Source organism: Mus musculus, chromosome 2, assembly GCF_000001635.26.
Source record: "Mus musculus strain C57BL/6J chromosome 2, GRCm38.p6 C57BL/6J".
NCBI lineage: Eukaryota > Metazoa > Chordata > Mammalia > Rodentia > Muridae > Mus > Mus musculus.
The window spans coordinates 6,097,595-6,113,191 of NC_000068.7; the positions used below are offsets into that span (position 1 = coordinate 6,097,595).

The window sequence follows — 15,597 nt, forward strand, 5'->3', positions numbered from 1 at the left end:
TTTTTTTTTTTTGGATAACAGTACGTTGTCAAATTTATCTTCTCTTTCTTCCTCTTTAATACATGTTAAAGAGCTGGTATCACCTGCATTTTTTTTTTTTAAAGTCACTACTGAATCTTGGGAAAGGTCAGATCCCCCATAATCAAAGCCCTGGGAATTTGGGAAAAACACACTTGTTGGTTTTGTTTTGAATTGATACTAAGGTTTCCATCAAGCTCCTTATGAAAGCTAGCTCTGAATGTGGTCCTGCTCCCTGATAGCTGCATGCAAAGAGTTCTACAGTCGTAAATCTGCTCCCGTAGTCCTGCCTGCGTGTCCCCTCCCGTGGCTGAGGAATCCACGATCAGTCTCAGTGCATAGCAGAGGCCCCAGCATGGCCAGTGGGCAGCATCCTTCCCCCTCTCCTCAAGCAACCTTACAAGAGCGTGTAACCTCAGTGAGGAAGCAAAGAAAAGACCAAAGGTTCTGTTACTTTACGAAGATAAGCACACACACCAGGTAGGGGGCGGAGGTGGGAGAGAAGAGGCAAGAACTGAGAACGGAAGCAGATATTTCCCTCTGGGGATTGCAAGGTAGGGCTTTGGCTTGCAGGACTCTAATTTGGACATCTGTATAAAGAAAGGTTCCTAAAAGCAAAAGAGAAATTGTTGTTGTTGTTGTTGGTGGTGTGGTTTTCTGACTTCTACGTAGTATGATAGAGTTTCCTAAAAATGAAGAGAAGTTTATAAATGTCACCTGAAGAGACCGGGAACCTCAGGTCCACCTTTCCTTTTCATTTCAATCTTGCTTTGAAATACGGTCCTTAAGTACTGGGAATTAGATGTCATTTAAGAATGCCATGTCACATAACTGCAACACAGAAACTAATGCTTTTCAGCAGACAAGACACACAGCAGGGTCCTCATGAATCACAAGAAGGAGACTTTAATTAGGGCTTTGGAAATAAGTAACAGCTAAAGTAACAGTCAGTGTCATCATAGATTAAATAGAGAAAAATATGAATAAATAATAGAAAAAAGATAACCCTTTAAGAGGAAATGTCGTGCATAACATAATACAGTAGCTTATAGGTAAGACAAAATTTTGTTTTTCAAGATATAATTATGAGAATATATTAATATACAGTCACTCATTCTACTTATAATAAGAAAAGGAATTGTCTATAAAGGTTCAGTAACAGCTGTATTGAGACCTTCAGTTATTAAGCAAACACTGTGTATGGCATCTTACTTTGTCAAAGGGACCTCCTGGCCCCTCAGCAAACCCATGCCAATTAACAGCAAAGTTGAAAGCACTTGAAAAAGTTTAAAGCCCCTCCTTAAATTTTAAAATGTTTGAGATGGCTTCAGGAGAACGAGAGAGAGCTGAGCCAGTTGATAGACTTTGCTCCAAAGAAATAAAACCCACTCATTCCCTGTATGTAACCTACAGGCTAAGCGGGGCACCAGGAATGTGTCCTTCAACAGCTCATTAGAAGTCGGAGTCTCAGTAAGACTCACGGGAAAACCAATGGGCTCTGCTACAGTGCGTGCTGGAAGGCCCAGCAGGCAGAAGGGTGTGGCTCTTGGGCCAGCCCTTCCCTAGCTATTTTTAGAAGTTGGAGACTCCAGCCTTAAATGGCTTGGATAATAACACTGTGGCCACAACTCTGTCAGACAGAATCTGGAAGAAAACTTCATGCTGCACAACTGAGTTCCGTGAGCTCCTTCAAATCACTTCAAATCACACTGCTCTGAGAGCATAGCCTAGCAGATCATTTCCTTTTGTTTTCTAGCTACCTTGTAACACAGAGCTAGTGAGGTGACAAAGATTCAAACTTTCCTTTAAATTCTGGAAAATGTTAAGTAAAAACAGGAACTATCTTGCTTATTTGAAATCAGGAAATGTTGCTTTAATTGGGAACAGAGCATACTGTACTGGAAGTTCATGTATCCTTAGCCGACTTCCATAAAAGGAAGAATTCGTAGTGTCTCATCACAATGCCAAGGTATCTGTTAGAGAAAAGGAAGCGCTCATATCGTGCAGTTTCTAGATAATGGTGTCTTCAGAAGCAGGTACTTAAGTAATTAATAATGAATGAGTATACGAAGACTCACGATACTCACATGTTCATTAGCATAGCTACCTGTCAAGTCAGACTCATAGGGACACATCCCGGGAGCAGATTTTAGAGAGTCAAATGAGACTTGCTTTCTAAAAATTATCTTTTCCAAACTCGACCTCATTTTTAACTTTCACGATTAAAAATTACAGTAAATCTTCCCCAATGGGTTCATTTAGAGTTTTAGTTAAGAAAATGGGGCAAAGAAAATTATGTTAAGAAAACCCCGATCCGTAAGGTGCCAACTTCCATCCTTCAAAAACAAACACACAACAGCTAGACCTCAAAGTGTATAATGACACTATAAAAATTTAACAAGCATTTCTTTTTTTTTTTTTTTTTTTATTTTCGAAGAGGAGAGGGAATCCTGAGTATCAGAGTCTGGACCAAGTCGCAGTCATGGAGGCCCAGAGGTCCTAATTCCAAGACCCCGGAAAAGGAAAAGGACAGCTGGGGGGCACGGGGTGGGGGGGCGCTGTCCTTGCCCTGCAGGTCTCTTGACTCCGCGCTGCACTGGGATTGGGGCAGAAGCTTCTCTCCCGACAAGCAGCACTTCGTGCCACCCAGCTCCAGAACTGGACCCCCCAGTGTGGACATACAAGTTCCACCCAGGCCATTCCAGCAGTCTCACCCATGGCCCTCACAAGTTCTCCTTCAGTAGCCCGAGTTTGCGCAGAGCCTCGCGCCGAGCTTCCTCAGTGGAGCCGCGGCCAGAGAACTGCACTGTGATGCCCTGCGGCCGGAAACCCACCGCCCGGGGGAGCGAGCCCGTGCGCTTGCGGGCATCTTGGCTGCCGTCCGGGCGCGGTTCGTATAGGCTGCGGCTGGCATTCTGGCGCGCCAGCTTGCCGGTCACAGCGGGGTCAGGCCGGAAGGTGATGGTCTTGCTGGTGGGGACGAAGGAGCTGGGCTCGCTGCGCAGGGCCTCGTGTACGCTCTGGAAGCCGTTCGCCAGCGCCGGTGGCTGCTCTGTCTGCACAGCCCGGGACTGCTGCGCCCTGGCCGGGACTCCTGCACAAGGTGCCCCGGGCTCGCCGGCCATGCCCGCTCTGCCCAGGGTGCGTGCTCCATCCGCAGAGCCACTCCTCTGCTCTTCCGCCTTCTGCCACCGCTCTTCTGATGATGTGTCGCCCGCAGCGATGAAGGACATGCCGTTGATGTTGGCCAGGACCTGGGCCTTGCGCTCCTGCACATTGACAGCCGCCTTGGAGATGGTCTTGTTGAAGTCCTTGCCTGCGCTGTTGGTCACGCTTATGTTGCTGGGGAAGCGATGGACCTTGGGTGCTGACTGGGTCGTGTGTCGATGCCACACGCCGACATGGTCTCCGTTTCTAGAAGCTGGAGAAGTCGGTGTCCTCCATTCCCCAGGCCTGCCTTCCTTTGAAGGGGATGTGGGAGACAGGGCTTCATTGCCCGCCAACTTCTCAGATATTTTCTGAGCAATCACCAGAGGAGTGGGCACAGAACGCAGCAGTTTGGGATGCTCTGCTGGAGGAGAGGGGGACATCAGCTCCTTTCGCGGGGCAGAGGGAGCGGGGACAGGCAGGGAGGGCGGCAAAGGAAACACCTCAGGGCCCCTGGAGTCTGGTGGTGGCAGGGAATTCTCAGCGGCTTGTTTCCCACCTTCAAGAAATGGAGTGCCATGTTTTGTATCAGATGGGGCCCCTGAAAGGAGAAGAGAGGTCTCATAAGTTTTTGCCCCAATAAAAGTTACATGCATGCTCCTGTCCACGCTATTCCTGAGAGCCAGTGGGACACTCTATGAACCTCCACAGTGTCTAATCAACACGCTCGTCCTGATGCACGGGTTACAGAGGAGGCAGTCCATTTAGTCCCAGATCCACACATTCAGAACCAACAGATTCCCGACAGGGTGGTGACCAGCTAGAGCCAGAAACACCCAGTTAAGAAGCAGTCTGGAAAAGGTACGTTTCTGAGGGTCCGTCACCCTGGGGGCATGTGATCCCCAGGAGCCAAGCTGTGACCACCTCAGCAGGGGTGACACTAAGGACACTACAGAGGAGACACTGAAGGAGTATAGCGGTGCCCAACTTAAATCCCAGCACTCAAGAGGCAGAGGCAGGCAGATCTCTTGTGAGTTCAGGGCCAGCCTGGTCTACACAGTGGGTTCCAGAACAACCAGGATTTTATATAAAGAGACCCTGACTCAAAAAACAAAACAAAACAAAACAAAACAATCAGAAAAGCTATGAAAATAGGTTAGAGAACTGCAGGGCACAAGTGCTAAATTTTCCGAACCTGTTTTCTTCGGTGTGATTGTGCGATCTAATCTTTTTAAAGGATCAGCAGGTTCAGATTACCTTAGGACTAAGCATCAAAGCAGAAGCGCAATAGAAATGCAAAATCCAATGTTTCGCCCCCAAGGGCTGGCTGCAAGCCTTGCTCTTCTTTATATGGAGCCCGTGTGATGGCAGATTTTGAGTAACGCTTCAAAAGATGTATGGAAGCTAAGAGCGGTGGTAATGTATACACTGTGATGACTGAGAGACGGAGACAAGAGGACTGAGCCTCAGGCTGGGCTACCCAGTAAGCTCCAGGCCAGCCTGGGCTGTACAGGGAGACCTCATCTCACCGTACACCCCTCTTTCCCAGTGTGGACAGTCTGTGCGTGCACACGTGTTTTCTCTCTTCTTTCCTGTCCTACATTCCCTATGTGTCTCCTTGCTTTTAATATAAGTTCCCATCAGCAAATAAAGGCTGGGAGGAAATTTCCCTGACTATTTCCTTCCTGTTCTACCTCATAACTCAATGGGCATAAGCTTATCTCTTGGTACTTATCTGCTCAGTACCAGCTCGAACCTTCTCTGCCCTTTCTTGACTGCTTCAGATAACCTTTCGTTAAAAATGGGATATAATCTTGCACAACAAATCAGGTGCTCCCCAACACACACACACACACACACACCCCTACATGTTCATTTGGTTTCCCTCCCTCCCTCTGTCTCTCTTACAGTTGCCTTGCAGAGACTCCCTTCTAGAAGCTTTAAGAGTGTCTGTACTGACCAGCCCAGGCAAACCGAGCAGGAAGTGCGAACGTGTCTGGAGTGCTGCACCAAACCAAGTCAAAGGTGTTGGGAGCTGTGGGCTACGGCTCACCTGTTACTTGAGGCATATCTGGAAGGCTCTCAGCTTCCCCAGACGCAGGTGCGGGCTGCACTAAATCGATGACATCTTCGGGCTCAGAGTGGCTGGAAGGGCTCTCTTCCAGAGACTGTGGAGAGTGGCAGTGAATGCCACTGTCACACAGGGCTGGCTCGTCAAAGTCATATTCCAGGGAATCAAGAGTCTCTTCAAAGAACAGGATAACGTCCTTTTCCTCATGTGTGAGGTGCTTCAGGCTCTCGTCATCCTGCACGGAAGTAATAAACAACAGCAATGTCAGCAAAGAGAGTCACAATAAGTAGAAGTCGATACCTAGCTGAGGTTAGACTTCCCTGTATCCTGGAAGGTCCCTGATGTTTGGGTTATCCCACCCCACTGACAAGTGAAATGTGAGCCTTTCAGTTATACCTCATGAATAAAAGGTATTGTTAAAAGATGCAAAAAACCCAAGGCCCTCCCCCCTCGTGAGCTCTAGCATGTGGTTGCAAGTACTAAGACCAATAGGGCATATCTCAACCAGGAGCCCCATACCACTGTCTCCACACTATCAAGGGAGACTTCTAGTTACACACTGGATTGAACTCATGCTGCTAAAACAGTAAGAGGACTTATTCATTTCTTTGTAAAATATTCCTTTATTTTTAATTTTATGCTTATGGTGTGAGTGCTTTGTCTGCAGATATGTCTGTGCACTGTGTGCACTCTGCACAGAGGCAGAGGCAGAGGCAGAGGCAGAGGCAGAGGCAGAGGCAGAGGCAGAGGCAGAGGCAGAGGCAGAGGCAGAGGCAGAGGCAGAGGCAGAGGCAGAGGCAGAGGCAGAGGCAGAGGCAGAGGCAGAGGCAGAGGCAGAGGCAGAGGCAGAGGCAGAGGCATCTCTGTTGAGTTTGAGGCTAGCTTGGTCTACAGAGTAAGTTCCAGGACAGCTGCACAGGAAACTCTGTGTCAAAAAACCAAAAACCAAAACAAAACAAAAACCCAAACCAACACAAAACAACAAACAAATCCCACAGGCAACAAAGGGAAGTACAAAGCAGGTGGGCTGCTTTTACACCCATGGTTGGGAAAGCCTAGACCCAACATGCTGGGTATTGTGTGGCTGCACTGAGCCCAGCCAGGAATACAGTGACGCTGATGCTTAAAAAGTAGAGCTGGCTAGAGGTCTCCTTCAGAAGCAACTAGGTCATCCTAGCAGGAAAGGAAGGGTTTGTTCGTAAAGAAGGAGCTTGAAGTAGAGACTGTGAAGCTGAGCTGATGGGGAGAACTGGAACAGGAAATGGGAGCAGGGCAATGAAGCCCCAACGGAGTCCCTGTCTAGACAGAGCACTCTAAGAGCCTTTGGCAGGGGGAAACCTGAAGGACTGGGGAGCTGAGAAAGGATTCTTTCAAGGTATCGGCTCGGCATTATCAATCTACAGGTGAAGCTAGTCAACACGTCCTACATTAGAAACTTCAGCCAAGGTCTGACTCACTGGTTAATGCCACACACTGATCTCCCAGAGGACCTGAGTCCAGTTCCCAGCACCCATGTTGGGCAGCTCACAATTGCCCACGACTCTTAAGGAGATCTGGTGCCCTCTTCTGACCTCACCGGGCACGAGGTGTATGTTCACATACACCTCGCCACCACCACATATACACATAATTCAGAATTAAATAACACAAGGGGCTGGTGAGATGGCTCAGCAGATAAGAGCACTGACTGCTCTTCCAAAGGTCATGAGTTCAAAATCCCAGCAACCACATGGTGGCTTACAACCATCCATAATGAGATCTGACGCTCTCTTCTGGTGTGTCTGAAGACAGCTACAGTGTACTTACATATGAAGGCTTGCATGTTTTCTTTTTCTTTTTTTTTTGTTTGTTTTTTTTTTTTTTTTGTTTTGTTTTGTTTTTTCGAGACAGGGTTTCTCTGTATAGCCTTGGCTGTCCTGGAACTCACTTTGTACACCAGGCTGGCCTTGAACTCAGAAATCCGCCTGCCTTTGCCTCCCGAGTGCTGGGATTAAAGGCGTGCGCCACCACACCCGGCTTGCATGTTTTCTTCCATCCCACAGGAAGTTATTGTAACCAAAATGTCAGGTGCCATTTTGACTTTCTGATGCCTAGAACACGCAAGAAACCCAGGAGTATGTATGTATGTGTGTATGTATGTATGTATGTGTGTATGTATGTATGTGTGTATGTATGTATGTATGTGTGCATGTGGCAGGAGAGAAGGTTCAGAATTTAAGGACACTCTTTGGTCTTGTAGAGGACCTAGCTTTGGTTCCTCGCACCAATATGGTGGCTTACAACCATCTATAGCTTTAGTTCTAGGGGAGCTGATGCCCTCTCCTGACCTCTGAGCACCAGGCACACATGTGGTACCCGGACACGCATGCAGGTAAAAACACCTATATACGTAAAATAAGATAAAATAAAGCCACACACACACTGGTGGGGACATCTGAGTGTCATAATGCATGGCTCATGGCCTACCTCCTTTCTTCACCACACTCCTTACTTCTGCTGGACTGCCTGGTTCCCACATCTCATACACACCGCCCTCAGTCACTGTATGACAGACAGTTCTCATCCTTCTTGTCTTTTTTTTTTTCTCCCCCTTGAGACAAGGTCTCTCTGGGTAGCGGTCCTGGAATTTGCTATGTAGACCAGGCTGGCCTTGAACTCACACACATCTGCCTGCCTCCACTTCTCTCCCAAGTGCTGGGATTAAAGGCATGTGCCACCAAGCCCAGCTCATGCATTGTTTCAACACAAGCTTTGCAAGTCTGAAATCATCAGGGCTCTTGGCACAATAAAGATACCTCTAGTTAAGTTTCACCCATTATAGATTCTGTCAGGGTGCCATGACACAAGTGTTGGACCTCCACTGCTGAAACACAAAGTCTAGAGAAATAAATACATGCTCTCTTCCCTACTGTGACCTCGGCACAGGACATCCAGTGGGGTGATGTATGACTCTGAAAATATTTTTATTTTTAATTTTAATGTGTGTGTGTGTGTATATATGAGAGAGAGAGATAGAGAGAGAGGGAGAGAGAGAAAGAGAGAGATAGAGAGAGAGGGAGAGAGAGAGAGAGAGAGAATATATGTGTGTGTTTGGGGGCGTGTGTGAACATGAGTGCAGAGCCCTTTGAGGCCAGAAGAGGATTTCCTGGAGCTATAGTCATAGGTGGCTGTGAGCTACCTGCTGTGGATGCTGAGAACTGACGTCCACCTAGTTGTCGTGAGAATTTGTTGTTGTTTTGTTTTGTTTTTTTAACCTAACTATGTTATGTGGATATCTTTTCGTTTTAATTCTAGGTGTGGGATATGGACTGTTAGTCTATTAACTATTAACTATTAACTATTAATTGTCTCGCACTCTAGGAGGGACCTGATTTTTGCCAGCTGCACACAGTTTAATTCTGGGGACCCTGGAAAGGGAGGAAATGCCAGAGCCCCAGGAGGGGTGAGAGGTGCTCAGAAGGTGGCTGGTGCTGCCGTTTGTCAAGTGCTCGAGAGCAAAGGGACAGAAGAAGTTGGAGATATCCTGATGATGATGATGGGTTTGCCCCAAGGAACCTGACACCCCTAATCTGCAGGAAGAAGTCCATTTTGTTGGCCAAAGGAGGTCTATGGCCCCTTTCCCTCCAACCTTCTTTCTCTCCTACCTAACACTGGGGAATTGGAAGGGATCAGGATGGAATGTGGGTTGGAAGGGAGGGAAAGGTACACAAACTCAATAAAATAATAATTATAAACCAACTAAACAAAAAACCACACCAACACTCAGGCCTCTCTGCAGGACCAGTATGTACTTGAGTCTTGACTCTCCGTCCGGCCCTATGCGTGACTTTTTGAGCCTACTTTGGTTAGGCATCATTCTCCTTGGTTATATAGCAGAACTGAAACTGCGCCAGCCTGGCTCCGAGTCCAGCTCAAGCATAGAGAACTTGCCTAGGATGTTCAAGGCCTGAGTTCTATCCTCAGCTCTATAAAATAATATAACATAAAAGTACCAAAGGCAAGGCCCTAATGTGGACCTTCAGCTTAAGACACATTCCCACAAGAAGAGGACAAAGTCAGAAAGGATTCTAAGCGGTTAAGAGCACTTGTTCTTAGAGAGGTCCTGGGTTTGATTCCCAGCACCCACATGGTGGCTCCCAGTCATTTGTAACTCCAGTTCCAGGGGTTCCAATTCTTCCTTCTGACCTCCACAAGCAGCAGACACATATGTGGTGTACAAACACACATCCAGGGGCTGGAGAGATGGCTCAGCGGTTCAGCGGTTAAAGAGCACTGACTGCTCTTCTGAAGGTCCTGAGTTCAAATCCCAGCAACCACATGGTGGCTCACAACCACCCAGAATGAGATCCGATGCCCTCTTCTGGTGTGTCTGAAGACAGCTACAGTGTATTTAAGATATAATAATAAATAAGTCTTTTAAAAACAAACAAACAAACAAACACACACACACACACAGAGGCAAAACACTCATATATATCAAAGAACAAAAGGATGGACGATAAGACCCGTGTCTAATCCAACCTGAATTAGGAGGATGCTTTCCACACGCCTGCTTACATCTGTATGGAAAGACCTCACATGACTTTCCAAGGGTCTTACAACCACTTCACCAAGGGGTTAGTTAAGCCTGGTGAAACTAAGTCCTTTGCTTGCCTTCTCTTTCGTCCGCCCTGCCTAATCCTATTCTAGCAAGTGCCTTGCAGAGAGGCTGGGAGCACCCTGTGCAATATACCCGGGAGTTCTTCAGCTCTCTCCCCTTTTCTTCTGCTAATCACATAATGTGAGTTACAAGTTGGCTCCAGCTGATCTGCTCAGAGACAAGACCCTCAGGCCACTCTGACTCTCAACCTGAAGGCTTTACCCCTCGGGTAGGAGCTGAGTGAATGGTTTGGAGACCTGGACCCTGCAAGGTCAAACGTGCTGTGGATTTAGTATGTGTTGCCTCACTTCTAAGACTTGAAGCTTCCACCCAGTGAACCTGGACTCTGTGCATGCTGGGAGAGGAAAGAAGGCAAGGCTAGGCAGTGGAGCAAGGGGCACTTGTAGGGAGATGCTGGACACTGCCTTCAACAGAGGTGTAAAAGGAAGAATTCTTGGTCTTGAGGGAAAAGCTGGGCAGGCGAGGTGTAGCATTGAGATATAGCCAGAGTCAGAAAGGAAGTTACGGCCAGGGGAGTGGCGCAGGGCATGGAGGGTGGCTGAGAATGGGCACAGGATTTCTCTGGAGGAGATGAAAAAGTTCTAGAATTGGCTGGTGATCTCCAGACACTCACAGAAACCATTCATTTTAACTGACACATGAAACATAAAAATTGTGCATATTTGTGGTACCAAACTCAGCCAGATAGACGTTATCTTTAAACATTTTTCACTATGGTGAGAACGTTCAAAATCTTTTCTTTCAGGTTTCACAAGTGCAGTGCACACTGTTGCCGTCAGTAGTCAGCTGTACAATAACACACCAGAACTTGTTTCTAGCTGGCTGTGACTTCATATCACCGACACATCTCTCCCCATCCCTACCCTACCCAGCCCTGGTCACCACAATGCTGCCTACAACGTCTATGAGGTCAACTTCTTCTTTCAGAAACTGTTTCCCTTCCTTTTACTTTATATATATGGCTGTTTTGCCTGTGTGTGTCTCTGCACCATGCACATGTCTGGTGTCCATGGAGGCCTCAAGGGTTGTAGGATCCACTGGGACTGGAGTTACAGATGGTTGTGAGCTGCCATGTGGGTGCTGGGAACTGAACTTGGGCCCTCTGCAAGAGCAACCAGGGTACTTAGCTGCTAACCCACCTCCCCAATACCAAGTCTGTAAGATTCTGTGGGTACGTGCAATGGTCTGCATCTGGCTCCATCCACATTGTTGCAAGTGATAGGATTTTACGGCTGAAGAGCATCTATCCCATTGTGTGTGTGCGGCACATTCCCTTTATCCGCTAACTGGATGACGGGTACTTAGCTTGTTTCCATGTCTATTTTTTTCTCTGTGTTGAAGACAAGCTCTCATTATGTATAGCCGGTTTAGATTCATCCAGTCTGGCCTCAAACTCATGATCACCTCTGCCTCGGCCTCAAGTCCTGGGATTAGAGGCATGCACCACCATGCTTGGCCCTTGTGGGATGGTATTTGGTCATACAGCAGATCTATTTTTTCATTTTTAAAAGAAAGTCCACCCTTGTTTTTTATAGCAGCACTAACACACACACACACACACACGCACACGCACGCGCACGCGCATGCACACGCACACACACCTCTTTTCTCTACATCTGCACCAGCACTTGATGCTTTTAGTCTTTCTGATAACCATTCTCCCTGGGGCAAGGTGATATCTCATTGCGTTTCTGGTTTGTATTTCCCTGGTGATTAATGATATTGAACTTTCCCCCTATATACCCAATGTATGTCTCAAGAAACATCAATCTAGGGCTAATCTTCCCCCTACCACTAATTAGAATGCTTGCACTTTCTTCACTGTGTGTGTGTGTTTGTAGCACCTTTGTTGCAAGCCAGCTCTCCATTGTGTTCCATTGGTCTGTGTGTCTGTATTAATGCTAATGTTATGCTGAGAGTGTATGAGTATGTGTGTGTGTGTGTGTGTGTGTGTGTGTGTGTGTGTGGGTGTGTGGGTGTGGTGTGTATGTGTGTGTATCTGACAAGCAAACTCAAGGCCTTTTACATATATGAAGGAAGTGTGCGCCACTGAGCTACCTGGCAAGTTTCTAGTAGGCTGTTTGACTGCAACGCTGTAGTATACTTTAAAAATAACATATGTGAGTATTTTTGCCTGCATGTATACCTGTACACCACTCACATACAGAGCCCAGGGATGGCAGAAGAGGGTGTTGGATCTGGACGGGAGTTATTGACAGTTGTGAGCTGTTATGTGGGTGCTGGAACCAAACCTGGGTCCTCTGCAGGAGCAGCCAGTGCTCCTAACCACTGAGTTGACTCTCCGGTCACTCTGTGCTGCCATATACTCTGGAGACCGGCACTTCAGCAGCTTCGACTTTGTTCTCAAGAAAACTTTCACTATTTGGTGGTAGTGCTGTTTCATACGCACTTTGGATTGTTACTGGACACTGGATAGGATAAAAAATGTTCTAAAAATGGCAGCTGTTAATTGCACAACTCTGTATATATATTAAAAATTGTGACATGGCACACTTTAAGTGAGTGAACTTTAAAGAATGTGAATTACATTTCAATTTTTCAAAAGCAGAGCTGTGGAATAGACACCCACATGGAGGAGAGGAGAAAGACTCTAGAGTGACCTCCCTGTGGACTGGCTGGCTTAGAAGTGGTTTTTGATAATTTAACACTTAGGAAATGAAGACAAATATAAATGTCCTATTTACTGGGACAGTGAATTATTTTAAAAAGTAAGTTTGTCTGCATTAATCAGGAAGATTATATGCTGACAGGAGAGAGTTGTTGTTTGGTTGATTTTTACAAAGTCCCTTTCCATAAATGTTTGTTTGTTTATTGGTTTTTTTTTTTTTTTTTTTTTTTTTTTTTGAGACAGGGTTTCTCTGTGTTGCCCTGGATGTCCTGGAACTCACTCCGTAGACCAGGCTGGCCTCGAACTCACAGAGATCCACCTGACTGCCTCCAAAGTGTTGGGACTAAAGGCATATGCCATCAAGTCCTACCCCTAGAGTAAAGTAATTTTTTTAAAAAGATTTATTTATTTTTTTATTTATATGAGTACACTGCATCTGTCTTCAGACAGATACCAGAAGAGGGCATCGGATCCTATTACAGATGGTTTTGAGCCACCATGTGGTTGCTGGGAATTGAACTCTGGACCTCTGGAAGACCAGCCAGTGCTCTTAACTGCTGAGCCATCTCTCCATCGTGAGTAAAGTAATTTTTTAAAAGGTAGATGACAAACTCTTCCTCTGTGTGTGTGTGTGTGTGTGTGTGTGTGTGTGTGTGTGTGTGTGTATGTGTGTGTATGTGTGCTTGCGTGCATGTGCAGTCACACATGTGTGAATGTAAGCATGCACATGCCATAGCAGGCATATCCTCTCTATCCTGTTTGGTGCTACATGCAGCATGCTACCTGGCCCTTGATCATCCAAGGTTCTACCCGTCTGTGCCTTGCATCCCACAGTGGGAGCACTGAGGTTGCAGGTGCACACTACTGCACTTGGCATTACAGAGATTCCAAGGATTCAACCTAGGTCCTGACACTTCCACAGCAAGCACTTCACGCACTGAGACACAGACACAGACACAGACACACACACACACACACACACACACACACACACACACAGACACAGACACACACACACAGACACACACACACACACACACACACACACACACACACTACATGAATATGTACAAAGCCAATAGTACAGAAAGATCTAGGTTAGAACCGACTAGGAGCAGGAGTATTTGGGGTGAGTGGCCAGGAGAAGGACACTAGAGAGGAAAAAATCCAACCCTTTAGTAGAACTAAGACCTGAGCAGGTTTAACATACACACTCTAAAATTACCTCTACTTAAAAACGCCTGGCTTTCACTCCTGTGATTGTCGGGCTTCTCTATTTCCTCTCCCCCCCCCCCACCAAGAAAAAACATTTAGTTGAATGACAATCTGAAGAATGCACAAAGGGACTAGAAATACCAAAGAAAGGGAAATATATATTGTAAAAATGAGGACAACCAGAGCCTGGTGGGGTGGCACTTGCCTGCGATCCCGGTACTTGGGCTGAAGCAGGAGGATCATGGTAAGTTTGAGGCCAGTGTGGTCTATGTGTAGTTAATTCTATGCCAGTCTGGGCTGCATGGCAAGACTCATTCACAAGCAGCAGGCAAGCCAGCTGAGGTGACCAAACAAATGTTCTGAAAAAAGACCTGAACCAAGACTCTTCACGGCTTGTCCCCCAGGAGGACATTTTGTCTGGTAGATTCTGATTTGGTGATTGGATGTTCTTTTTTTTTTCCTCCAAGATTTCTTCTTATTTGATGTGTATGGGTGCTTTATCTGCATTCACCCCTTATGCCTAGTGCCTAGGATGTCAGAAAAGGGTGCTGGATCGCCTAAAACTGGAGTTACAGAGAGCTGTGAGCTGCCAGGTGGGTGCTGGGAACTGAACCCAGGGCCTCTGGAAACGCAGCCAGTGCTTTTAACCATTGGGCCATTTCTCCTGCCAGATCACATGCTCTCAAAGAAACCAAAGACCAGTTTGGCATTTGAGCAATGCTTTCCTGATTTAATTACATAAATGGATGCCAGAGCAGAATAAAGGCAGAGAGAAGACTCGAGGCTTAAATGCTGTGCTTTCTCTGGCAGCCTCGGCGAGTCACCATAAGTACACGTGGTATTTCCCGATGGCAGAACAAGGGCTTAATTATGCTGATTTCTAACTGGACACTGTTGTAATTTCTTTTTCTTTTTTTGCTATAGCTAACTTCAACCAGTACTTCAGTCAAGAAAGGGACACAAACAAATCAGCAAAGAATGAGGTCTGTGTACAGTTTTGATTACAGAACCGATGGAGGATAGCTTCAAAGGCTCACGAGCTGGGTTCCGTGGCTTTCAACTTCTTTAAACTGGCCACAGAGCCCTTGATCTCGAATGTGTCTGATGTTCAGAGAGCCCCATAGGCTGTGACACTGCTCGACTGGAGACCAGGTGCCTGCGCAGCCCACTGCCCCACAAACATTCTGGCTAGACCCCACCCCCACATGCCATACTGCCCCAGCTCTCCTTTTCTTATGTGATCTTGAACAAAACCATGTTTCACTCAGATCCCATACATAATAGGCGTTTGCTAACGTCCAATGAGTTAAATAGAATCTCTCTGGCCATGTCTTCAAATAGTTCATTAGACCAGAATAGTTTCTGGTCTGGTTCAGGGAAGAAGGCAGTCCAGGGTCACTTACTAACCAGTCTGCATATCACAAAGCAAATGGCTTATCAAAATCCTGGGACATTGTGTACACTAGTGCCTAATGTCACCCTGAGAAGCACAGTCCCCACAGCTCAACAGCCCCTTATCCTTGCTCTCTGACTAAGGGGCATGCACGTGGGTAGCTCTGTGACTGTGGGACATAAAGTCCATTAGCTCTAGAGATGGGAGAGTCACGAGAGTCACTGAGCATTACCCTTTAAAACCTTGCCAGGGACTCTGGATGACTTGTTTATGCCCAAGTCACAGGTGACAATGACTAGGAAGCACTATGGGGTGCCCCGAACCCTCAAAGAACAGGACATAGATTAGTGTTAAATTCCCTAGGAATCAACTCTGTGAAGACCTCTCTACTCTTTCCAACCTACCCTTCAGACTCCCATTATTTCTAAGGGATGTGCCACTGTGTCCTAAGGCAGATTAGGCTT

The 15,597-nt window shown here is 46.7% G+C and overlaps 1 protein-coding gene across 3 annotated transcripts in view; it reads right to left on the reverse strand.

Annotated features, from left to right (window-relative positions):
- Nucleotides 1-898: 898 nt before the first annotated feature.
- The window catches only part of Proser2 (proline and serine rich 2), a 31,799-nt gene continuing 17,100 nt past the window's right edge, over nt 899-15,597 (reverse strand). For 2 of the 3 annotated variants that reach the window (NM_144883.4, NM_001159657.1), the window contains exons 3-4: nt 5,219-5,471; nt 906-3,766 (exon numbers count right to left, since the gene is read on the reverse strand). In NM_144883.4, coding sequence (NP_659132.2) covers nt 2,742-3,766; nt 5,219-5,471 — 1,278 coding nt within the window. In that variant the 3' untranslated portion in view covers nt 906-2,741. Of the gene's footprint in view, nt 3,767-5,218; nt 5,472-15,597 lie in introns of all 3 variants that reach the window. The other variant, XM_011238976.3, reaches the window with a different exon arrangement.